The sequence below is a fragment of the Salmo salar genome, chromosome 09 (assembly GCF_965601325.2).
Source record: "Salmo salar chromosome 09, fSalSal1, whole genome shotgun sequence".
Classification (NCBI taxonomy): Eukaryota; Metazoa; Chordata; class Actinopteri; order Salmoniformes; family Salmonidae; genus Salmo; species Salmo salar.
This window is the reverse complement of record NC_138299.1, coordinates 72,796,583-72,823,642: the sequence shown is the minus strand read 5'-3', so window position 1 is coordinate 72,823,642 and position 27,060 is coordinate 72,796,583. Positions and strand designations below refer to the sequence as shown.

Sequence of the window (27,060 nt, the reverse complement as noted above, 5' to 3'; positions counted from 1 at the left end):
CTAAAACATTGGCCATTATTGCAATGAAATGGGCACAAAAACTCAGACTGACCAGGTTCATGTCATATTGGGCCCCATCTACAATAAACGAGCTTGAATTAGTATTCTGCTCTTGAACTACTTGTTACTTTTATTTCTTATTCTTATCCATATTTTTTTAACTGCATTGTTGGTTATGGGGCTCGTAAGTAAGCATTCCACCTGTTGTATTCGGCGCATGTGACTAATAAAATTTGATTTGATCAGGTGTGTGTGCGTGTGTGTCACTAGCAACATGCAAGCCCCGCCCACCTGAGGATCTGTCTTTCAGCCATCTATTTCCTGTGTTTGAGGGGTGAAAAATCCACTTGGCACTTAAATCTCACTGGATTGATTGCTTTCATTTGACTCCTGTGACTCTTTCATACTCTTGCTTGTGTCTGTCGTTTTTTCCCGTTAACGTTACAACCGCAGAAATATTTGTAATGACCTGTCAAACACACCCCGGTAATGGCTGAAATGTACTCAATGGAATACAGTGCCTTCAGAAAGTATTCACACACCTTGACTTTTTCAATATTTTGTTGTGTTACAGCCTGATTTAAATTGATTAAATTGAGATTTGGTACCACTGGCCTACACACAATACCCCATAATGTCAAAGTGGAATTATATTTTTAGAATTTCTCACAAATGAATACAAAATGAAAAGCTGAAATGTCTTGAGTCAATAAGTATCCAACCCCTTTGTTATGGCAAGCCTAAATAATAAGTTCAGGAGCAAAAACGTGCTTAACAAGTCACTTAATAAGTTACATGGACTCACTCTGTGGGCAATACTAGTGTTTAATATGATTTTTGTTGACTGACTACCTCATCTCTGTACCCCACACATACAGTTATCTGTAAGATCCCTCAGTCGAGCAGTGAATTTCAAACACGGATTCAACCACAAAGACCAGTGAGGTTTTCCAATGCCTCGCAAAGAAGGGCAACGTTTGGTAGATGGGTAAAAATAAAAGCACACATTGAATATCCCTTTGAGCATGGTGAAGTTATTAATTATTTAAAGTGTAAGACGTTGTGGGGGGTGCTAAGCTGACATGTGGAATTGTTTTAAGATGGTCATACTATGGATCATTTAGTCATTTGATTTTGAATTTTAGTACCCCATTTAGGTCTAAAAAAATACAAATTTTATATGTATAATTTTTTTTTTTTATATATAAAATATTGATGTTGACCCTTACTACTAAAGCCCTTAGAAACGCATTGAATACCACGCTCATAAATGTCAAAAAGAAAAATCATAAGAAACAAGGTTTTGAAGTGTCTGTCCTAAATCTAGGCGATATGAAGTAAGAATTTTTTGGGGGAAATATATATATATGCCCCCTTTTTGGGACGGCACAAAACTACCCTCATAATTCCATTAGTTATTTTTGTTAACAGGACCGGTTGCCTTCAGACGAGTCCCGTGACACGGGTGGGGGTCCTAGAGCAAAATGGAGAAAACCATCGTGAGAGTCTCCCCTTTCCATAGAGTGGTCATAATAGTTCGAAGGTCAAACCGTTCGGACGTTTAAGTGAGAAGACCGATTTTATTATAAAAAAATGTATTTGTGGAATTGAAAAAAGTTAATTGAATACAGTTTTAAATGTTTATAAATTAGATGCACTGAAATTAAAGCAACTTTAGAAAATGAACACTCGGATTATAGTGATATTATGTCTGATATCACAAACAATGATGACCGATTTTCATGGTCTGTCAAACACCGCTCCTAGCTCTGCGAAGTGCAACACTGGCGGATACGGTGGATTGAGACGCATCCAATGCTTAAACTGAATGATTTTGATGGGGATTTTTTTTTAAATGTAACTTAGATTGATGCACCGGTGCGTCAATCGACTCTAGGGGGTTAATTCAACTTTGGATGGTATATCAATACATCTAGTCACTACAAAAATACAGGCGTCCTTCCTAACTCAGGTGCCGGAGAGGAAGGAAACCATTCAGGGATTTCACCATGAGGCCAATGGTGACTTTGAAGCAGTGACAGAGTTTAATGGCTGTGATAAGAGAGAACTGAGGCTGAATCAACATCATTGTAGTTTCTCCACAACACCTAAATGAGAGTGAAAAGAAGGAAGCCTGTACAGAATAAAAACATTCCAAAACATGCATCCTGTTTGCAGTAAGGCACTCAAGTAAAACTGCATGAAATGTGGCAAAGAAATCCACGTTATGTCCTGAATACAAAGTGTTATGTTTGGGGCAAATCCAACACATCACTGAGTACCACTCTTCATATTTTCAAGCATGGTGGTGGCTGCATCATGTTATGGGTATACGGCAAGGACTATGGAGTTTTTTTTAGGATAAAAAGAAATGGAATAGAGCTAAGCACAGGCAAAATCCAAGAGGAAAACCTGGTTCAGTCTGCATTCCAGCAGACACTAGGAGACAAATTCCCCTTTCAGCAGGACAATAACCTCAAACACAAGGCCAAATATACGCTGAAGTTGCTTACCAAGATGACATTGAATGTTCCTGAGTGGCCAAGTTACAGTTTTGACTTAAATCTGCTTGAAAACCTATGGCAATACTTGAAAATGGCTGTCTAGCAATGATCAACAACCAACTTGACAGAGCAGGAAGAATTTTAAGAAGAATAATGTGCAAATATTGTACAATCCAGATGTACAAAGCTCTTAGACTCACAGCTGTAATCGCTGCAAAAGGTGATTCTAACATGTTTTGACTCGGGTGTGAATACTTATGTAAATGAGAGAATTCTGTATTTCATTTTCAATACCTTTGCAAAGATTTCTAAAAACATGTTTTCACTTTGTCATTATGGGCTATTATGTGTAGATGGGTGAGAATAAAAAAAATGATTTAATCCATTTTGAATTCAGGCTGTAGCACAACAATGTGGAATATGTCAACTGGTATGAATACTTTCTGAAGGTACATTGTCCTTCTATTGCATCTATAAGAACGCTAAAACTTAGTCCGCATCGTCTTGACACACAAGAAAGAGAAGAAATAACTTTATTTTGATGGCTGTACATTTTTTGTGGAATTGAAAAAAGTTGAAAGGTTTACAAATGAGTTACGCTGGAATGAAAAACTTCTGAAAATTAACACCTGGATTATAGTGATATGTCTGATCTCACAAACAATGTAAAGTATGTATAGATAGGTGTAATCTAGAGCCAAGCGTGTTGATCAATAAACTGAGGGTATCCTGCTATTGACACACTATTGACACACTTGTTGAATTATGCAACAGATCGTGATAACGGGAATTAATGAGGCAGTCTAGACAGGGCAGGTGAGTGCAGCCCTGTTCCATCCATTTATGTTAATTTATTCATACGTGCAAATACACCCATTGTATTTATGCAAATTAGGCACAAATAACGTTCTTTAAAATACTAATAAAAAAACTGATACTATTAGAATATATGTATATATATATGACTGCATTCTAAGAAAACAAAAGTGAAATTTGACAATAAATTGAATACCTGAATTCCCTCCAAAATCACTGAACTCCATTATTTGTCCCTGCAAGTAAAAATGTGTGTGCTATAATTCAGTCAATATCTGAAGGAAAAAAAACAATTCTAAACGTTTGGAGTATCTTCATCCATTGTCCAACTGTTTCATTTCTTATAACTGTTTTTACTTTTTAACTATTTTGATGACCGTTGCTAGTGTGTGCATTAAGCCGCCCGCATACTAGGTTGGGTTTGTTCATAGCAGAACTCAGCTAGGCAACGCAAACTCCCTTAAAAAAACCTTTGCTTCAAAAATTGCAAAAAAAGAATCCTGTCCATATATCCCACTCCTGTAGGAGAAGTACTGTTGACAACTCACAGACAAAGGGGCGTAGACTTCGGCTACCAAACTTCGACTTGGCTCAAGAAAACGTTTTGTGTGATCGAACAGCCGTAAAAAATTAAAATAAAAACTGATGAACACCAAAGTGAACAAATAAGTCACATAATGCTGGCATAATATATCGTCTGTCTTCAGAGGTTCCCTGGTTCAATCCCAGGTTGGGGCGAGGAAAGGGACAGACGGCTACATGGAGCAGGCCTTTGCCAACAAGCTTCTTAAATACCAGCCCCTCTTGGCACGCTTGGACAGCCTCGGGTGTAGGTGCAAGCTGATATTTGGCACTCTTGGCAATGTACACAGGCTTGCAGTGTGTGGCCTCCAGATTGCGGGCCTGACAAAAACTAGGGCAAAGCAGTTGGCCAGGTACTGCTCATGGGCAGTCTAGCTGTTTGGAGAAGGAGGTGCTTTCTGTACCCTTGAGTGTCCATGCGTACAGTGAAATTTGAAATGTTTGGATCCTTTTTTTAATGTACATTTGATTGGTGGATTCAAATAAAGTATTTTGTGTGTGTGTGTGTGTGTCTTTCATGAACTAACACTTCTTTTGAAACATGTTCCACCTTACTAGCTCTGACTTTGCTGATAGCTACTATATTTAGGAAAATGTGTGTGTGTGTGTGTGTGTGTGTGTGTGTGTGTGTGTGTGTGTGTGTGTGTGTGTGTGTGTGTGTGTGTGTGTGTGTGTGTGTGTGTGTGTGTGTGTGTGGGGGATGTGATGTGAGTTATATAAGTGTCAGTTTGACACACCCGTTCTCCCTCTCTACATCCCTCCATTCCCTTAGGCAATGCTGCAGAGAAGCAGGCAAGGAGGGTTAAAGGTTAGCTCGCTAGCATCAGTTTCAACTCAGCTAACCCACAGCCTTGTCAAACACACAGGCACAAACACTGACAAACACACACACACAGCCAGAGCCCAGTCTTATCTTTATCCTAGAGATGATCAGTGATTTTAAGATGATCCCTGCGTCAGTAGAAATGTCCTTTACTACCCTATTCAATGTCTTTCTGAGGTAGTCCCTTTCCCTACTTTCAAATCTCTCTTCATCTCTCTCTCTCTCTGTCTCTCACTCTCTCCATCTCTCTCTTCCCACCTCTCTCTTTCTCCCCCACCCTCTCTTCCCTTTCTTTCTTTCCCCGCCTTCCATCTCTCTCATGCGTCATCTGTGGTGTTGGGGAGGGTGGAGGTAAATCTTTCAGTAAAACACACACTGCCACCCGGCTGTTAAATCCTCCACTAACCATAAACACAGAGCCTTTAAAACCCTTTTAAAACATCATCCCTATCTCTTACTAACATGGGCAGACACACACACACACACACACAATCCTCTACAACACGACGACCGTGATGGTGATCTTGGCACACAAAGAACTCAATGGTGCGCACAGAGAGTGGTTCCCATCAAGGCATGGGAATGCTTGGCCTATATTACACTCTAATGACTGGGCCTAGAATTGCTGGACAGTCATACCAACTTCCTCTGAGTGTATGTGGCCATGGCAGTTTGTGACTGACTGTTTTAACAGTCTAATCCTCAACTATCGATAATCCCTCTCAGCTCGCTAAGCTTTATACATCATTATACTTTGGCATTACCATCAGTGGGGTACTAAGTTCTCAGAAATTTAAAGTGAGTTGAATATACAGCAACCTGAAAGGTCATTGAATATCGCCAGAACATCACTTTCAACAGAACTGGGCCAACTAGAACAGATTCGAGTTGCACAGAGGCAGAACAGAACCAAAGTGATGTCAGAGGTTGAGGTCATAGAAATAGAATGGATAGAGGTAGCCTTCGTGTTCGCCAAAAGGCATGTGGGAGACTCCCCAAACATATGGAAGAAGGTACTCTGGTCAGATGAGAATAAAATTTAGCCTTATGGCCATCAAGGTAAAACGCTATGTCTGGCGCAAACCCAACACCTCTCATCACCCTGAGAACACCATCCCCCAGTATCATGCTGTGGGGATGTTTTTCCATCGGCAGGGACTGGGAAACTGGTCAGAATTGAAGGAATGATGGATGGCGCTAAATACAGGGAAATTCTTGAGGGAAACCTGTTTCAGTCTTCAAGAGATTTGAGACTGGGACAGAGGTTCACCTTCCAGCAGGACAATGACCCTAAACATACTACTAAAGCAACACTCGAGTGGTTTAAGGGGAAACATTTAAATGTCTTGGAATGGCCTAGTCAAAGCCCAGACCTCAATCCAATTGAAAATCTGTGGTATGATTTAAAGATTGCTGTACAACAGCGGAACCCATCCAACTTGAAGGAGCTGGAGCAGTTTTGCCTTGAAGAATGGGCAAAAATCCCAGTGGCTAGATGTGCCAAGCTTATGGAGACATACTCCAAGAGACTTGCAGCTGTAATTGCTGCAAAAGGTGGCTCTACAAAGTATTGACTTTGGGGGAGGGGGGGGGTGAATAGTTATGCACGGTCAAATTTTCTGTTATTGTTTGTTTTCACAAGAAAAAAATATTTTTGCATCTTCAAAGTGGTAGGCATGTTGTTTTAAATCAAATGATACAAACCCCACACAAACCAATTTTAATTCCAGGTTGTAAGGCAACAAAATAGGAAAAATGCCAAGGGGGGTGAATACTTTCGCAAGCCACTGTAGGTAGAGAGAAGCGTTCCTCCTGGAACTGTTATGTGTAGATGATAGTCTAAAGACAGGAGTAGCCGTTTGTTGTTTTGCCTTCCCTTTTTTGGCCACGGCCTTTTGGTCAACGGCTTAGTTTATTTGTTTTGTTACGCTGGTGTTTCAGGGTTGGACATAACCTGTACTGGAGTTATTTTGTCGGGCGAAAGAAGACCCATTTAGTAAACAATCACAAGAAAAGGAATCACAACCACTGCCTCTGGTCTGTTCATTTTATGCCTCCCGCCTGTGTTAGGGTGTTTCGGACAAGCTGATCCGTTCACAGTACATAATACTGATAAATGTTGTGCTGATCCACAATCATAGGGTTACTCTGCAAATAATTGTTCAGCCATAGTATAGACAACCATATAGGGTTCACACATCTGAAACTGCTGTTTTCATCTCCATAGACATCCCTCAGTTTTCCTGAGACATTTGTAAATACATTTTTTTAGGGGGGGTGCAATCACAGAACGTTCAATTGCAAACTGGTTGAATCAACATTGTTTCTACGTCATTTCAACCCAAACAATCAATGTGATGACGTTGAATAAATGTGGAATAACGAATATGATTTGCAAAAAGTCGTCAACGTAAGGGCATTTTGTATTGATTTCACCCAACTTCTACCCTACATCCAATGACATGATGCCATTTTTGTTTGACTTAACTTTGAATTTACATTAGTAAATGTTCAGCCACAAGGTTCTATATGACACTTCTGAATCAGTTTAAGAAAACCGTAGCTATTTGAATACATAAATGATAGAGTAACACTATTTTACCAAGATAGAATAAATCATCAAATACATTAAGAAATGTATTCTGATCATCAGATTAATTACTGTCATCACTGAACAACAACGTGACATCATTTACTTGTTTTTCTGCTTGGTACCATTACTTCTGGCTAGACTAGCCTAGACCATACTTAGAGGGAGATGGCAAAGATGTGTTCTGATTGGTCTATTTGTATTTGTTCAGGCTTGTGATTGGATTGCAGATAGAACCTTATAGGGCCAAGTTCAAATGGTTTTAGGCAGATAGAACTTTCATTTGTTGCACTTAAAATGTGTTTTTTCCAAAAATATAACTTCACAGTCATCTGAAGACCTATCCAAAGATCAATTATATGCGACTAACTCATTTTTGACAAAATTGTCAGAACCTTACAGTCCCATGGCCTCGATTGGTGAACGTGTTGCAAGACTCATGGATGGTCAGCTACTGTAGCAGTGAGAGTAGAATGCTAGGGCATTGAGGCTAATAATCTGGTGTGGGTTGATTACATGTAATCTGATTACAAACAAAACTAACTGATTAGTTGCGTTACCAGCAAAAATATTCAAATCAGATTAGATACTTTTTAAGAACTAGATTACTTTTTGGATTGCTTTTTTTTTACTTTTAAAAATACATTGACACCTTTCTGTTTTCTCAATTACATTCAATTTAGCATTGAAAAAATGCGCAATTTTAAATTTGTTCCACCTGAGCGAGTCTGACCAAGTCAGAGACCACTATGATGACACATTAAATGTGTTTAATGGACCCTTTTTGTCTTCTAACGCCTCTTAAAGACATGCTCCGAAACTCTGACGACTATTAAGTATTTTTTTAAACCTCACGCTTTGGGCAATATGTGTTAATGTGTAGTTCATACATGCATAATCCATGAGCAGAATTACTCTCTTACCTCAATTAGCCACGAAATTCCTAGTTGAAAGCGACTGTTTTTCTGGAAGCTGTGCTGCGCCAACTTCAACCCTTCACCATTTGAGTGACAGCTAGCAAGAGGCACATCATGGACATACAGGAGAGTGAGAGCGAGAGCAATGACGTGATGTACAAATTTGCATGTGACGTAGTACCCAATTTTCGGGGACCACTTTTAGCTCATGATCGCTACTTTCAGAACTAATGGCTAAAAAGTACACAAAAGTATCTCTTTAAAGTAAAAGTAATCCAAAATTAACTGAAAGTAATCCGATTACATTACTGAGTTTGGGTAATCCAAAAATCAGGTTACTGATTACAATTCTGGACCGTAACTAGTAACTGTAACGGATTACATTTGGAAAGTAACCTACCTAAACCTGCTAATAATGATTTGCCTGCAATATGGAGAGATCCCTTGGATATTTAAATATTTCTGTGGTCTAAGTCCCAGTCAGCCCATATACACCCAGTCAGCCCATATTCACGCAGTAGGCCCATATGTGACTCGTTTCAGGAAACTACTTCACAGGAGAGCCGGGTCACTACTTCACAGGAGAGCCGTTTGAACGTAATTTTTTTTTTTTAAATTCAAAATTATGACCCTAGTTGGTTTAGCCACAGGAAAAGTCAGCAACCTTCCCGCTAGCCATGATTGTCTGAAATAATGTGTGGGCTGGACATCGCGATAGATGAGTTGGGATTGGTCTGCCATATAGCATGCTTCTGTCTATTTGAGCTGATCAGTTTGTGTAGGTAATCCTGTCTAACGCTGCTTTAAAAAAATGTATTGCGTCGTAGAACTGCATAAGTGTTTATCTTCACTTTTTGGAGGACCGAGTTTTGAAATCAGTGGAATTAGAGTATGATAGCTAAGGAGATGGAGAAAACACCTGTCTCCATATTACATCTTCAAACTAAGGGCAACCATGGCATCCTTGACAGGGAGAAGCGTCCATCTATGAGGTATACGGGCAAGATAGTCTAGCTAACTACATTTTCAGATATTACACGTTTCTAATTTTGACAGAAAGTAATTTCTATTTCAGGTTAAAGTGTACTGTTAGCTAGCTAGGTAGCTAACAATAAGTGTGTGATCGTATTACTCGTATCTTAGAGCCATTTGCTTTGCTAGTTATAGCCTAATGTTAGCTAGCTAACATTGAACCTGGTTGGTTAGCTACCTGCAGATTCATGCAGGGTAGTAACATCATGAGTTGGGATTATGTTTCATTTTTTACCTAGCTAGCTAGATGTCTTAACAAAAGACTCCACTATGCAAGTAACTATTTCAATAGAATGTCTATTTCACTATTTCAATAGATCGCAGAATAACTGATGAATTTACGAACGCTCAACACCCGTTTAATATGGCTGCTGTCAGTAAACATTGGCAAAAAAGCGTAAATTGTTGCCAGCAGCACAGTTGCATTCATCAACGCTCCGGATAACAAAAAAACTGCCTAACCACCTCTGCTAGGGCGAGCAGTTCTCTCATTTGTGTCTGGAAGTACCTAGCAAGCTAGCCAACGTTAGCCAGTTAGCTTGATTGCTTGACTGTTGTTGTTAGGACAGAACACTCGGATCAACCATTAAAGAGATGGGTGGGGCAAAAGCTTAAGAGGGTGTGAACGATGCTAAATGGGTGTAGACAAAGAATAGCTCTCCAGTAGATACCAAAACATTCAAAGGCCATTTTCTCAAAGTGAGGTTACAAGCTTGTCAACTTTCAAAGCAGAATTACTTTCCCATTGTTCCTCAAATGCAGTGTATGACATATCATTTTGTAGCTCTGAGTCTCTGCTTTTATCAAATGTAAAAAAAAAATCAGTTTCAAATTGTGCTACATAAGACCGAATCAAGGCGGTCGGTCACACATACACCCAGTCAGACTCTCTCCTGTTCCATTCATGCCCATATGGATAGTCCAGGTTGATCTTTTCTTAGGCTACATGGGAGGTTTATTAGGGAAGTGCAACGAAATCACAGGAAGAGAAGGACAGCAGTGTGACAACCGATACAACAGAGGAAGACTGACTGTGGGGTGGGGGGAATATGTTCAGTACACAGTAACAATGGTTATTAATAGAAAAAGATAGATGCACGGACTCCCTCACTGACATGACAGGCAGTCGATTAGTCATTGAACTTAACTATCTGCCCTGAGAGCACTCATATACCATGGTCTTTATGGATAATAATACCACATTAAAACAAAACATGACATCTTCGTTTGTTTCAATCAATAAAAACAGGAAGAGTCAGCCCCTGTGATCTTTAGTCATAGTAACCTCTATGAAGTCATCACGAGACAGACATCCTCCATGTTAATGTACACCACTATATCCATTCCCCTATATACAACACATATCAAGTGATTGCAATTACTAATACTACGTGTATCTATCTGATGTATGGGGGCATTACGGTGTCAATACTACATTTTAGTCATTTAACAGACGCTCTTGTCCAGAGGGAACATCGACAGATGTTTCACCTAGTCAGCTCTGGGATTCGAACCAGCAACCTTTCGGTTACTGGCCCAACACTCTAAACCTGGACTTCCTGCCACCCTTTTATATTAGGACAGCCTCCATCTCAGCAGGAGTTTCTTCCGCCTAGCAGCTGGTGCAGTAGTTCAGGTTCCACTGATAGTCGCATGGTCATGTCTTTGTCCAGTGGTTTGTTTCCATAGCTCCTGTTGTTGCAGGTTTTTGCAGGTTGTTGAAGGCTGTTGCAGGTTGAGTCCTCTTCTAATGTACATGTGAGTCTTACATCATGACGTCACAAATCATTCAATGTTATCACAGAGTGGCACAGTCAATGTCAGAGTTAATGACGTCATTTGCGGACCTAGAGAACACCCAACTACTTCTACACCCGTGACAAAGTTAGCTGCTATTTAGAATCGACAAGCAAAAAGTAAACGGCGTGTACGTACAGTAAGCAAACTTATAATATAGTGAAAGTAAATGGTTCGAATACGATAAGGTCATAGCCACAGTGAAACATCTCTGTATTTACACAGTTACTTTAACAATGCTACATAATGTCACAAAGTCCAGAATGTCCAGTAAAGTTCTAAAGGTCGTAGAATGCATGCCCAGGAATCCAAAGTTCAAAGGTCGAGTTGATATTATAATGAGATATCTGGATGGCAAGGCAACAAACAGGAACAACCTCAGTTAAGCTGGATCTAAGCAGAGGAGAGGGACTATGGAGAACCCTTGCATTGATACATGTTCAGTGTACATCTATTTACATTAAAATCAATTTTCTCAAATATACTCCAGAATAATCTGGATAGAACATGTAAGGCTTGTTTCCCGTACACAGCATTGGCCTAGTCCTGTACTACAAAGCATGCTGAATGGAGATTCTCCATTGAAAGTGGTTCTTAGTCCAGGCCTAGGCTTAATCTGTGTCTGGGGAAACTGGCCTATACGGTTTAATACATTGACACTACTTCTTTAGATAGTCCTTGGTGACGGCCTCCAAGAAGTTGGGAGCAGACATGAGGATGGTGAAGGTGCCGATGATGGAGAACAGAGTGAAGGCCACCAGACACAGCCTGTCCACCACGGCAGCAGCAAACTTCCACTCGCTGCAGATCGCAACTTCCTCATCCTGGTCCCTGAAGCGCTGGGCGATATACGACACCTCCTCCAGGATCTGAAAGACTTCCGGAGGAGTAAAGATCAACCCCCCTCCTCCTCCACCACCTCCTCTCCCTCTTCCAGCACCTCCCCCTGGGGGCTCAGCCTCCTCGCAGGGGGTCCCTTGGGCCAGTCCCCCCGACGCCACGCCTGAGTCGCTGGAGGGGAGACAGCGGGGGCTCTCCACAGCATTGTAGCTGAAGTAGAGGCTCATGCTGCCATTGGAAGTGCCAGTGGGGCAGGGGGCCTGGGAGAGGGGCGGGGTGATGCCCGTCACGGTGCCCATAGGTCCCATCTCGATGGAGCTGGCGCTGGAATGTTGCTGGGGAGGATGGCGGTACTGGTAGCCAGCGGGTTTGCGCTCCTCACCTGGCTGTTTCATTCGCAGAAACCAGGCACACCAGTTCAACAGCACTACCCTGACCTGGACAGAGAGAAGAGGGGGTTGAGACTGAAACACACACACAATGGCGACGATGGTGACAACAACGATAATGATGATGAGGGATACGATGAAGATTAGGAACGGGACTCACCCATCTGGGCATCTTGCCGCCCTGAGGGTCGTGGTGATGGAACTGCAGGACCAGAACAGTCACCACCACAGACAGACCCACTATCATCATTGTACTGGCAAAGTACTGAGCTACAAAACAAAAGCCACAACCACATCAAACATTAACACAGTAACATCACACGTGATACAGACACTGACCAAAATAAAAAAGAGATTGTGTGTCCCAAATGGCACTGGTCATGGCAAAAGCTGTGCACTAAATAGGGAATAGGTCGCCAGTTGAATGTGTCGTTGTATATCAGTGGAAAATCAAGCAACCCAATAAAATAACAGCAGTAAAACAGAACAAAAGGCCAAAAACACAGAGCTTTAGTGCTGAGTCATTGAGGGCACATCATGAATGGGTTCTCTCAGGGGAGGGACTGGGGGGAGGCAGGGAGGGAGGGATGTGAGGGAAGCTTCACCCCACTCAAGCGTTAACTCAACACTGTTCTTCCCCAAATATCTCAGCTCTGTAGCTGCCTCCCAGGCCAGTCACACCCCCCTCCCCCTCTCTGTTAGCAAACAACCGCTAAACAGTTCAGACAAGAAGAAATGCTAGCAGGGCAAAGTGCACATGACCGACTGTGGGATCAGGGGTTAGGGTTATCCCTAGTCGGCTTAGGAAGAGGGAGGGAGGGAGGGAGGGAGGGAGGGAGGGAGGGAGGGAGGGAGGGAGGGAGGGAGGGAGGGAGGGAGGGAGGGAGAGAAGAGAGGAGGAGGGGGAAGAGAGGAAGTGGAGGAGGAGTGAAATAGAGGAGGAAATAGAGAAGACAGAGTATGGTGAAGTGTAAGAGAGGGAGCAGGAGAAAAGAGGAGGAGGAAAACACGGAAGCAGAACACAAATGAAGATAAGCATGAGAAAGAGGAGGAGGTGGATCCAGGAGAAGAGTTGGATTCTAATAAGGAAGAGGAGTTGGATGAAGACACCAGATAGCAGTCCTGCCAGAGTCTAATCCAGCAGAGTGGAGGTGGGAAGTGCAGGGATGCCCCTACAGACCTACAGAGTGCTGACTAACACTGCCCTTCACTTAGAACTCTACGCAGCCCATCCCCATCGGAGCCTGTCAGCAGCTTCACATTCACACACACACAAAACTACATGAGTGTGTTAGAGTGAGACACACAGAGATGGAGCAGGGAAGGGTAGGATGGGGGGGAAGATGAGAGAGGGTGCTGACATTGCCACTTTTTGGGTATAGTGGGACCTCATCAGTACCCTGACTGTGGTTCAGTGTCTCGAGGCCCAAAAAACACATTCAACCAATCGACTAATCATCAACATGTGGATTTGACGGATCAGGTGTGTTAGTGCTGGTCTGGAACAAAAGCCTGCATACACAGTGGCCTTCTAGTAAGCAGGAGTGAGACTGAAAACAAACAGACTGAAATGAATAGGCAGCTTCTGGAGTATAACTCACTGGCAGGCAAACACGCTGTGTAGTTCATAGCGAAAACGGGTATCATTCAGTTTTATTTGACTCCTCAACGTTTTTAAGCGCTGAGTACTGGGCCTCCCTGCTGGTCAATGGCACATCAAATCTGACTGATTACATCAGAAACACAACTAACCGCAACTAACAGTTTCTGGTGCTAATACAAATACACAGATATTTACATGGTAAACAAATGTGGGACTATTTTGCAGGAAGATTGATAGAAACTGCATAGGTCTACAGACATACACATACACACACACTCCTCCTAGGTCTCCACACCAGAGAGGGGATGGGTGAATTAGTGAGCGTTTTACCCTCATATCACGAGTGTCTCATCGCAGCAGCTGAAGCCTTTGAAGTTCTCTCTCAGAACCTTTCCCCCTAAAGGTTACTCACCTCCCTCCCTCCCTCCATCCATCCAGCCTTCCGTCCTGCTCTTCTTCCTCTCCTCACGGGGAGCCTGGCTCGTCACAGCCTACTAATAACGTTGACAGTATCATCGTCATAGACAGCCTGTTCCAACACCATCCCGCTCCATTATAACATCAGGGGATTGACACTGACATACTGGACGCATATCACAGGAGGCTGGTGGCACATTCATTTGGGAGGACGGGCTCGTGGTAATGGCTGGAGTGGAATAGGTGGAATGGTGAAAAAAATCTGATGCAGCCGAAACCCGTTGGATTTTTGACATTTTGTTTCCATTGAACAAAGCCATACAAATAAAGGCATTTTAATGAATGATATGAAGAGTGCCTTGGTCCTCCTTTCTTTGGTAGAGTATATGCTCAGTGCTCCTTTGACATTTCACAGAGATATGCTGGTTCTTCGAAAAATGTATATGAAAAGCGTATACTATAACATGTCATGTCTCTAAATCGATACCCATCTGACCTCTATATTCTTTTATGTCCGGCGGATTCGAGAATAAAGATTTTCAATGGGAAAATGAGCCTGTCAGGTAGCCTGTAGCCTTCATTCTTGCACAGAATCCAGCCTAGCTGACGGGATAACATTTTCCAGATATTTTTATTTACCACCTTTTCTCTGGCCAGTCACCTTAATTCTGGCCATCCTACAAGGTTAAAAACTCCAATTACTTTTGAATGGAATATGATAGAGACCTGAGGTTTGGACCATTCAATTTCGACACAATTAACATTACTTTACCCATTGGTCAAAATATACAGTACCTGTAAAAAGTTTGGACACACCTACTCATTCAAGGGCGTTTCTGTATTTCTACTGTTTTCTACATTGTAGAATAATAGTTTTGTTGTCTTCACTATGAAATAACACATATGTACACAGATGAAAACAACAAATTGTTAACCTGTTGGGGATAGGGGGCAGTATTTGCACGGCCGGATAAAAAAACGTACCCGATTTAATCTGGTTACTACTCCTGCCCAGTAACTAGAATATGCATATAATTATTGGCTTTGGATAGAAAACACCCAAAAGTTTCTAAAACTGTTTGAATGGTGTCTGTGAGTATAACAGAACTCATATGGCAGGCAAAAACCTGAGAAGATTCCTTACAGGAAGTGGCCTGTCTGACCATTCCTTGAGCTTCTTGACTCTGTTTATTGAAGACTGAGGATGTTTGCTGTAACGTGACACTTCCTATGGCTCCCATAGGCTCTCAGAAGGCGGGAAAAAGCTGAACGATGTAATTCCAGCCCCAGGCTGAAACACATTAGCGCTTTTGGCAAGTGCTCTATCAGAGGACAATGGGCTGAGGCACGTGCACGAGTCGACCCCATGTTTTTATTTTCTATCGTCTTTGAACCTAAACACAGATTCCCGGTCGGAATATTATCACTTTTTTACGAGAAAAATAGAATAAAAATTGATTTTAAACAGCGGTTGACATGCTTCGAAGTACGGTAATGGAATATTTACAATTTTTTTGTCACGAAATGCGTCGTGCGTGTCACCCTTCTTTACCATTCGGATAGTGTCTTGAATGCACGAAAAAAAACAGAGGATATTTGAACATAACTATGGATTATTTTGAACCAAACCAACATTTGTTATTGAAGTAGAAGTCCTGGGAGTGCATTCTGACGAAGACAGCAAAGGTAATAAAATTTTTCTTATAGTAAATCTGATTTTGGTGAGTGCTAAACTTGGTGGGTGTCTAAATAGCTAGCCCTGTGATGCCAGGCTATCTACTGAGAATATTGCAAAATGTGCTTTCACCAAAAAGCTATTTTAAAATCGGACATATCGAGTGCATAGAGAAGTTCTGTATCTATAATTCTTAAAATAATTGTTATGTTTTTTGTGAATGTTTATCGTGAGTAATTTAGTAAATTCACCGGAAGTTTGCGGGGGGTATGCTAGTTCTGAACGTCACATGCTAATGTAAAAAGCTGGTTTTTGATATAAATATTAACTTGATTGAACAAAACATGCATGTATTGTATAACATAATATCCTAGGAGTGTCATCTGATGAAGATCATCAAAGGTTAGTGCTGCATTTAGCTGTGGTTTGGGTTTATGTGACATTATATGCTAGCTTGAAAAATGGGTGTCTGATTATTTCTGGCTGGGTACTCTGCTGACATAATCTAATGTTTTGCTTTCGTTGTAAAGCCTTTTTGAAATCGGACAGTGTGGTTAGATTAACGAGAGTCTTGTCTTTAAAATGGTGTAAAATAGTCATATGTTTGAGAAATTGAAGTAATAGCATTTCTAAGGTATTTGAATAACGCGCCACGGGATTCAACTGGCTGTTGAGTAGGTGGGACGATTTCGTCCCGCCGACCCTAGAGAGGTTAAACATGACAATTAATGATGAAACTGGCTCTCATGAGGACCGCCACAGGAAAGGAATACCCAGAGGTACCTCTGCTGCAGAGGATAAGTTCATTAGAGTTACCAGCCCAAATAAATGCTTCACAGAGTTCAAGTAACAGACACATCTGAACATCAACTGTTCAGAGGAGACTGCATGAATCAGGCCTTCATGGATGAACTTCTGCAAAGAAACCAGTACTAAAGGTCAGCAATAAGAAGAGACTTGCTTGGGCCAAGAAACACAAGCAATGGACATTAGACCGGTGGAAATCTGTCCTTTTGTCTGATGAATCCAAATTTACGATTTTGGTTCCAATCGCAGTGTCTTTGTGAGACGCAGAGTAGGAGAACAGATGATCTCCGCATGTGTGATTCCCACTGTGAAGCATGGAGGAGGAGGTGTGATTTGCTGGTGACACAGTCTGTGATTTATTTATAATTCAATGCACACTTAACCAGCATGGGTACCACAGTATTCTGCAGCGATACGCCATCCCATCTGGTTTGAGCTTAGTGGGACTATCATTTGTTTTCCAACTGGACAATGACCCAAAACACACCTCCAGGATGTGTGAGAGCTATTTAACCAAGGAGAGTGATGTAGTGCTGCATCAGATGACCTGGCCTCCACAATCACCTGACCTCAACCCAAATGAGATGGTTTGGGATGAGTTGAACCGCAGACTGAAGGAAAAGCAGCCAACAAGTGCTCAGCATATGTGGGAACTCCTTCAAGACTGTTGGGAAAGCATTCCAGGTGAAGCTGGTTGAGAGAATGCCAAGAGTGTGAAAAACTGTCATCAAGGCAAAGGTTGACTACGTGTTTGGTTACTACATGATTACATATGTGTTATTTCATGTGTTATTTCATAGTTTTGATGTCTTCGCTATTATTCTACAATGTAGAAAATAGTAAAAATAAAGAAAAACCCTTGAATGAGTAGGTGTGTCCAAACTTTTGACTGGTACTGTATGTTTTTGATTGGACACCCTAGTACATAGGTTCTGAGCCCTCACTGACATTAATAACTTATTAATGTACCGCTAGTCGAACCTAGCGAGGCCATCAGAGGATCACAGACTGTATTAACATACACATTAACACAAGATTTGCACACACTCATTAATACAAACACTCTGGCTTTACACTCACTAATGCAAAGCCAATCAAACCAAACCATAAGAGGACAGAGGATAACATATATATAACACACACACACACAGAACCCACCGATGAGAGGCACAGAGTCTGAGGTGGCGGGCATGATCTCAGCAACCAGTAGCATGAAGACTGTTAGAGAGAGCAAGACCGTGATACCTGGAGAAAGACAGAGGCGAGACAAAGACAAAGAGAGAGAGAGAGAGAGAGAGAGCGAGAGAGAGAGAGAGAGCAAGAATAAGTCCTTCTACCTGTTAAGTATAGCATGATAAAAGACAAGCAGGTCTAGAGGGACAGGGGTGGTGTGTGTGTGTGTATGTGTGCTGCCTCAGCCCAACCTGTCGCAGTAATATTCAGTGAAGTTTTATGCATGGCTAGCTGTGGACCAGCCAACACAGGACCAGAGGTTATGCCCAGGTGAGCTGATGATGTCATAAGATGTTAAACATGCAGCGACAGTCAGGGAATCAACAAACCACTGTCGTCCTTCATAAGTAATCTGCTCGCCTGCTGTGCCTGTTTATGTCTGTTACACTGCTACTGACTACTGGGTTGTTGTAAACACACATTTCTATTTGTGATAGGGGAAAATAACTTAAATCGGTTCTACCAAATTTCTATCAACATGTCACATGTGCAACCAGAGGGAAAACAATTCTAGATCACCTTTACTCCACACACAGACATGCATACAAAGCTCTCCCTCGCCCTCCATTTAGTAAATCCGACCACAATTCTATCCTCCTGATTCCTGGTTACAAGCAAAAATTAAAGCAGGAAGCACCAGTGACTTGGTCTATAAAAAAAGTGGTCAGATGAAGCAGATGCTAAACTACAGGACTGTTTTGCTATCACAGACTGGAACACGTTCCGGGATTCTTCCATTGGCATTGAGGAGTACACCACATCGGTCACTGGCTTTATCAATAAGTGCATCGAGGACGTCGTCCCCACAGTGACTGTAGGTACATACCCCAACCAGAAGCCATGGATTACAGGCCACATTCGCACTGAGCTAAAGGGTAGAGCTGCCGCTTTCAAGGTGCGGGACTCTAACCCGGAAGCTTACAAGAAATCCTGCTGTGCCCTGCGACGAACCATCAAACAGGCAAAGCGTCAATACAGGGCTAAGATTGAATCATACTACACCGGCTCCGACGCTCGTCTTATGTGGCAGGGCTTGCAAACTATTACAGACTACAAAGGGAATCACAGCCGCAAGCTGCCCAGTGACACGAGCCTATCAGATGAGCTAAATCACTTCTATGCTTGCTTCGAGGCAAGCAAAACTGAGGCATGCATGAGAGCATCAGCTGTTCCGGACGACTGTGTGATCACGCTCTCCGTAGCTGACGTGAGTAAGACCTTTAAACAGGTCAACATACACAAGGCTGCGGGGTCAGATGGATTACCAGGATGTGTGTTCCGGGCATGTGCTGACCAACTGGCAGGTGTCTTCACTGACATTTTCAACATGTCCCTGATTGAGTCTATAATACCAACATGTTTCAAGCAGACCACCATAGTCCCTTTGCCCAAGAACACAAAGGCAACCTGCCTAATTGACTACAGACCCGTAGCACTCACGTCCGTAGCCATGAAGTGCTTTGAATGGTTGGTAATGGCTCACATCAACACCATTATCCCAGAAACCCTAGACCCAGTCCAATTTGCATACCGCCCAAACAGATCCACAGATGATGCAATCTCTATTGCACTCCACACTGCCCTTTCCCACCTGGACAAAAGGAACACTTATGTGAGAATGCTATTCATTGACTACAGCTCAGCGTTCAACACCATAGTACCCTCAAAGCTCATCACTAAGCTAAGGATCCTGGGACTAAACACCTCCCTCTGCAACTGGATCCTGGACTTCCTGACGGGCCGCCCCCAGGTGGTGAGGGTAGGTAGCAACACATCTGCCATACTGATCCTCAACACTGGAGCTCCCCAGGGGTGCATGCTCAGTCCCCTCCTGTACTCCCTGTTCACCCATGACTGCATGGCCAGGCACGACTCCAACACCATCATTAAGTTTGCAGACGACACAACAGTGGTAGGCCTGATCACCGACAACAACGAGACAGCCTATAGGGAGGAGGTTTGAGACCTGGCCGGAAGGTGCCAGAATAACAACCTATCCCTCAACGTAACCAAGACTAAGGAGATGATTGTGGACTACAGGAAAAGGAGGACCGAGCAGCCCCCATTCTCATCGACGGGGCTGTAGTAGAGCAGGTTGAGAGTTTCAAGTTCCTTGGTGTCCACATCAACAACAAACTAGAATGGTCCAAACACACCAAGACAGTCGTGAAGAGGGCACAACAAAGCCTATTCCCCCTCAGGAAACTAAAAAGATTTGGCATGGGTCCTGAGATCCTCAAAAGGTTCTACAGCTGCAACATCGAGAGCATCCTGACATGTTGCATCATTGCCTGGTACGGCAATTGCTCAGCCTCTGACCGCAAGGCACCACAGAGGGTAGTGCGTACGGCCCAGTACATCACTGGGGCTAAGCTGCCTGCCATCCAGGACCTCTACACCAGGCAGTGTCAGAGGAAGGCCATACAAATTGTCAAAGACCCCAGCCACCCCAGTCATAGACCTTTCTCTCTACTACCGCATGGCAAGCGGTACCGGAGTGCCAAGTCTAGGACAAAAAGGCTTCTCAACAGTTTTTACCCCCAAGCCATAAGACTCCTGAACAGGTAATCAAATGGCTACCCGGATTATTTGCATTGTGTGCCCCCCCCCCCCCCAACCCCTCTTTTACGCTGCTGCTACTCTCCGTTTATCATATATGCATAGTCGCTTTAACTATACATTCATGTACATACTACCTCAACTGGGCCAACCAACCAGTGCCCCCGCACATTAGCTAACCGGGCTATCTGCATTGTGTCCCGCCACCCAACACACGCCAACCCCTCATTTACGCTACTGCTACTCTTTGTTCATCATATATGCATAGTCATTTTAACCATATCTACATGTAAATACTACCTCAATCAGCCTGACTAACCGGTGTCTGTATGTAGCCTCGCTACTTTTATAGCCTCGTTACTGTATATAGCCTGTCTTTTTACTGTTGTTTTTATTTCTTTACTTACCTATTGTTCACCTAATACCTTTTTTGCACTATTGGTTAGAGCCTGTACGTAAGCATTTCACTGTAAGGTCTACACCTGTTGTATTCGGCGCACATGACAAATACATTTTGATTTGATTTGAAATATGTATACAGTTACATATCGCAATAATATTTTGGACAATATTATATCGATACTTTGACTTCAAATATCAATTTGTAAAAAAAATGATAATAACATATTTTTTTTGCCAGGTACAGTAGCGTTAGACAGCGCTAGTCGGCTGTACCTCCGGCAAAATTCTGGTAGAGCGAGCGAGATAAGATTGTCAGACTTATAACCTCTTGGCCAAACTGACTTGTTAGACTGACAGTTTCTCTGATATGTTCAAGGCAAGTTACCAATTGGAAGAGATTACAGGTAACTGCTGACCCTGCGATATCTATTAATAAACCTGAAAGAAGTCCAGTATAGATAGAACTCCGTAACAGACAAAACTCCAAGTTGGCTTCCCGGGGTTCCTTCGTTACCCAGGGAGATCTTCTCTCCGGAGTCGGCGGGCAGCAGAAAGACCAGCAGGGCCAGGCCAGAGATGAGGACACAGGGGATGAGCAGGTTGAGACCGTAGTAGAGGGTTCGTCTTCGCATGGTGACGGTGAAGGTGACGTCAGGGTAGGGCTCCTTACAGCAGTCATAGTACAGCTCATTACGCTTGGCAGGGACTCCTAGGAGACACACACACACACATTAAAAAACACACAGGGGGGATTCAAAATCACTGCATTTACATTGATTCAACGATGGACTGTTCACATTTTCTTTGACACACACACAAGTACGAACCCCACATTTCAAAGGACATATAGGCAACACATAACACAGGCTGGGGATCTCCACGCACTCTCAAACACGTGTTCCTTTTGCTAAGCAGAGTTAATCTCAGTAACACGCCCCCTCTGGCAGTGTGGAGTAAACATGAAATGTGCCATCAGGATCAGTCTGACAACCCCCCCCCCCCCCCACCCCCCATACGCAGACACACCCCTCAGGGACCCTCCACTGGCCCAGATGGGTCACAACAGCCTCACCCCCACCCCCTCTCCCACAACCCCATTCCCACCCACCTCTATAGAGATAGCGACAGAGGCATGGACATACTGTACATGCTGAGAGAGAGCGAGAGAGAGCGAGAGATAGAGAGCGAGAGATAGAGAGCGAGATTAACCACATCGTACCCACGAGGTCCCACTCTCCATTGGGTATGTAGGTAGACGTGTCCACGTCCAGCATCTGCAGGTCCAGCAGCCAGCCGTTGTGGGTCCACGAGCCAAACTTTAGGTCACACTTCTGGACGTCGAAGGGGAACCAGCGCACGTCGATATAGCAGGTACTCTTCAGTATGCCCGGGGGGATGTACTGGCAGTAACCTGACGCATTCACCAGCACGTTGGTGTGGAAGGTGGCATCAAATCTCTCATCAGCACTGTAGGGAGAAGGGGAGAGATGCATACCTTTAACATCTCAATAGATCCATGTCAAAATGTATAAGTATTACTTATATATTTGATATGTAAGTCAGAATACAAGGAGACGGAGTGTATGTGTGTATTAGAGAGAGAGAGAGAGAGAGAGAGAGAGAGAGAAAGAAAGTCATTCTACCTGTTAAGTATAGCATGATAAAAGACAAGCGGGTCTAGAGGGAAAGGGATGGTGTGTGTGTGCCTGGGTGCGTGTGAGTCTTTGCTGCCTCAGCCCAACCTGTCACAGTAATGTTTAGTGAAGTGTTATGCATGGCTAGCTGTGGACCAGCCAACACAGGACCAGAGGTGATGCCCAGGTGAGCTGATGATGTCATAAGATGTTAAACATGCAGCGACAGTCAGGGAATCAACAAACCACTGTCGTCCTTCATTAGTAATCTGCTCGCCTGCTGTGCCTGTTTATGGCTGTTACACTGCTACTGACTACTGGGTTGTTGTAAACACACATTTCTATGGTAGAACATATTACATATGTGTTAAGAGGTCAGCTAAAGCCCGAGTTAGAGAAGCTAAAACAGTCAGACAACCTGTCCTGTGTCAACACACACACACCCTGTGAGTAACGTACACAGATCTACAGTGACACACACACACACACACACACACACACACACACACACACACACACACACACACACACACACACACACACACACACACACACACACACACACACACACACACACACACACACCCTGTAAGTAACGCACACAGATCTACAGTGACACACATGAACCAGTGGTGATTTTAGCATGTAAATCTTGATGGGGCAAATCTTGGTTCGTGTCAACAAAGCCACAACACAACACTAAACAATACATTAATTGCACTATAACGGTGACAAACGGTGCCCACAAACTGTTAGGGCCTACATAAAGCTGTCCCAACAGCAGAGTCCCAACAGCAGTCCCAACACCTTACCACTGCTACACCTGGCTATCAATGGAGTCTCATCTGGCAGCGAAACAGTTCATTCAGCCTCATTTACTGCCGTTTAAAAAACAATTGCTGATATGGCTGACTTGCTTAAACAAATGTGTTTTTTATTGACAATTGAGATGTACAAACTACGGCATAAGGAGACGACAAGCGGATAAGAGGCAATCCGTGATTTTGATTAAGACATTAATGACCAAGCTAGGACGAACGTAGTCAATATAACTATTTGTTCAGCACTTTTGAAATGTACAGCAAAAGAATTCAGAGCATGGGCCGTTCTTACAGTGTTCTCCCTGCATACAAAGTCAGAGCCATAGGATAAATAAAGGGCGCATATAAGCAGACAATGAAAGCTCTTACAATATTTGATGATGACATTTCTCTAAAACAGGCTATAGGTTACATGTGCACCACCAAGTCAGAACAGTAGGCAAAATTAAGAGGTGAAAATAAACCAAATTATTAGGGTGAGGCACATGGGCTACTAACAGCTTACTACACAACATACACTTAGTATTACTTTCTTAGCTACAGAATACATAACTCCCTGGCATATTACATCATTTGTACAGCAGCATAAGATCTTTTTGGACTGACCTTGTTGTGCTGTGATCACTTGAACAGGAATGTGGCGCTGCGGTCCTTCGTGGGGAAATTTTGTCATCAAACTTTGTCATCAAAGTCTGGCATTCTCCAAGTTAACATTTGTTTTGAGCGCGGCACAAATCATGCTTCATTGATATATTACATTACATTTAAGTCATTTAGCAGACGCTCTTATCCAGAGCGACTTACAAAATGGTGCATTCACCTTATGATATCCAGTGGAACAACCACTTTACAATAGTGCATCTAAATCTTTTAAGGGGGGGGGGTTAGAAGGATTACTTTATCCTATCCTAGGTATTCCTTAAAGAGGTGGGGTTTCAGGTGTCTCCGGAAGGTGGTGATTGACTCCGCTGTCCTGGCGTCGTGAGGGAGCTTGTTCCACCATTGGGGTGCCAGAGCAGCGAACAGTTTTGACTGGGCTGAGCGGGAACTGTGCTTCCTCAGAGGTAGGGGGGCCAGCAGGCCAGTGGTGGATGAACGCAGTGCCCTTGTTTGGGTGTAGGGCCTGATCAGAGCCTGAAGGTATGGAGGTGCCGTTCCCTTCACAGCTCCGTAGGCAATCACCATGGTCTTGTAGCGGATGCGAGCTTCAACTGGAAGCCAGTGGAGAGAGCGGAGGAGCGGGGTGACGTGAGAGAACTTGGGAAGGTTGAACACCAGACGGGCTGCGGCGTTCTGGATGAGTTGTAGGGGTTTAATGGCACAGGCAGGGAGCCCAGCCAACAGCGAGTTGCAGTAATCCAGACGGGAGATGACAAGTGCCTGGATTAGGACCTGCGCCGCTTCCTGTGTGAGGCAGGGTCGTACTCTGCAAATGTTGTAGAGCATGAACCTACAGGATCGGGTCACCGCCTTGATGTTAGTGGAGAACGACAGGGTGTTGTCCAGGATCACGCCAAGGTTCTTAGCACTCTGGGAGGAGGACACAAGGGAGTTGTCAACCGTGATGGCGAGATCATGGAAGGGGCAGTCCTTCCCCGGGAGGAAGAGCAGCTCCGTCTTGCCGAGGTTCAGCTTGAGCTGGTGATCCGTCATCCACACTGATATGTCTGACAGACATGCAGAGATGCGATTCGCCGCCTGGTTATCAGAAGGGGGAAAGGAGAAGATTAATTGTGTGTCGTCTGCATAGCAATGATAGGAGAGACCATGTGAGGATATGACAGAGCCAAGTGACTTGGTGTATAGCGAGAATAGGAGAGGGCCTAGAACAGAGCCCTGGGGGACACCAGTGGTGAGAGCGCATGGTGCGGAGAAAGATTCTCGCCACGCCACCTGGTAGGAGCGACCTGTCAGGTAGGATGCAATCCAAGCGTGGGCCGCGCCGGAGATGCCCAACTCGGAGAGGGTGGAGAGGAGGATCTGATGGTTCACAGTATCAAAGGCAGCAGATAGGTCTAGAAGGATGAGAGCAGAGGAGAGAGAGTTAGCTTTAGCAGTGCGGAGAGACTCCGTGACACAGAGAAGAGCAGTCTCAGTTGAATGCCCAGTCTTGAAACCTGACTGATTAGGATCAAGAAGGTCATTCTGAGAGAGATAGCAGGAGAGCTGGCCAAGGACGGCACGTTCAAGAGTTTTGGAGAGAAAAGAAAGAAGGGATACTGGTCTGTAGTTGTTGACATCGGAGGGATCGAGTGTAGGTTTTTTCAGAAGGGGTGCAACTCTCGCTCTCTTGAAGACGGAAGGGACGTAGCCAGCGGTCAAGGATGAGTTGATGAGCGAGGTGAGGAAGGGGAGAAGGTCTCCGGAAATGGTCTGGAGAAGAGAGGAGGGGATAGGGTCAAGTGGGCAGGTTGTTGGGCGGCCGGCCGTCACAAGACGCGAGATTTCATCTGGAGAGAGAGGGGAGAAAGAGGTCAAAGCACAGGGTAGGGCAGTGTGAGCAGGACCAGCGGTGTCGTTTGACTTAGCAAACGAGGATCGGATATCGTCAACCTTCTTTTCAAAATGGTTGACGAAGTCATCCGCAGAGAGGGAGGAGGGGGGGGGGGGGAGGGGGAGGAGGATTCAGGAGGGAGGAGAAGGTAGCAAAGAGCTTCCTAGGGTTAGAGGCAGATGCTTGGAATTTAGAGTGGTAGAAAGTGGCTTTAGCAGCAGAGACAGAAGAGGAGAATGTAGAGAGGAGTGAGTGAAAGGATGCCAGGTCCGCAGGGAGGCGAGTTTTCCTCCATTTCCGCTCGGCTGCCCGGAGCCTTGTTCTGTGAGCTCGTAGTGAGTCGTCGAGCCACGGAGCAGGAGGGGAGGACCGAGCCGGCCTGGAGGATAGGGGACAGAGAAAATCAAAGGATGCAGAAAGGGAGGAGAGGAGGGTTGAGGAGGCAGAATCAGGAGATAGGTTGGAGAAGGTTTGAGCAGAGGGAAGAGATGATAGGATGGAAGAGGAGAGAGTAGCGGGAGAGAGAGAGCGAAGGTTGGGACGGCGCAATACCATCCGAGTAGGGGCAGAGTGAGAAGTGTTGGATGAGAGCAAGAGGGAAAAGGATACAAGGTAGTGGTCGGAGATTTGGAGGGGAGTTGCAATGAGGTTAGTGGAAGAACAGCATCTAGTAAAGATGAGGTCAAGCGTATTGCCTGCCTTGTGAGTAGGGGGGGAAGGTGAGAGGGTGAGGTCAAAAGAGGAGAGGAGTGGAAAGAAGGAGGCAGAGAGGAATGAGTCAAAGGTAGACGTGGGGAGGTTAAAGTCACCCAGAACTGTGAGAGGTGAGCCATCCTCAGGAAAGGAACTTATCAAGGCGTCAAGCTCATTGATGAACTCTCCAAGGGAACCTGGAGGGCGATAAATGATAAGGATGTTAAGCTTGAAAGGGCTGGTAACTGTGACAGCATGGAATTCAAATGAGGAGATAGACAGATGGGTCAGGGGAGAAAGCGAGAATGTCCACTTGGGAGAGATGAGGATTCCAGTGCCACCACCCCGCTGGCTCGATGCTCTAGGGGTATGCGAGAACACGTGGGCAGACGAAGAGAGAGCAGTAGGAGTAGCAGTGTTATCTGTGGTAAT

At 44.0% G+C, this 27,060-nt stretch overlaps 1 protein-coding gene across 1 annotated transcript in view; it reads right to left on the bottom strand.

Annotated features, from left to right (window-relative positions):
• Positions 1-10,202: 10,202 nt before the first annotated feature.
• The window catches only part of LOC106611786 (neuronal acetylcholine receptor subunit alpha-7), a 76,816-nt gene continuing 59,958 nt past the window's right edge, over positions 10,203-27,060 (bottom strand). The window contains exons 5-9 of the mRNA XM_014212369.3: positions 22,206-22,453; positions 21,501-21,695; positions 17,951-18,037; positions 12,451-12,560; positions 10,203-12,338 (exon numbers count right to left, since the gene is read on the bottom strand). Coding sequence (XP_014067844.1) covers positions 11,721-12,338; positions 12,451-12,560; positions 17,951-18,037; positions 21,501-21,695; positions 22,206-22,453 — 1,258 coding nt within the window. The 3' untranslated portion in view covers positions 10,203-11,720. The remainder of the gene's footprint in view (positions 12,339-12,450; positions 12,561-17,950; positions 18,038-21,500; positions 21,696-22,205; positions 22,454-27,060) is intronic.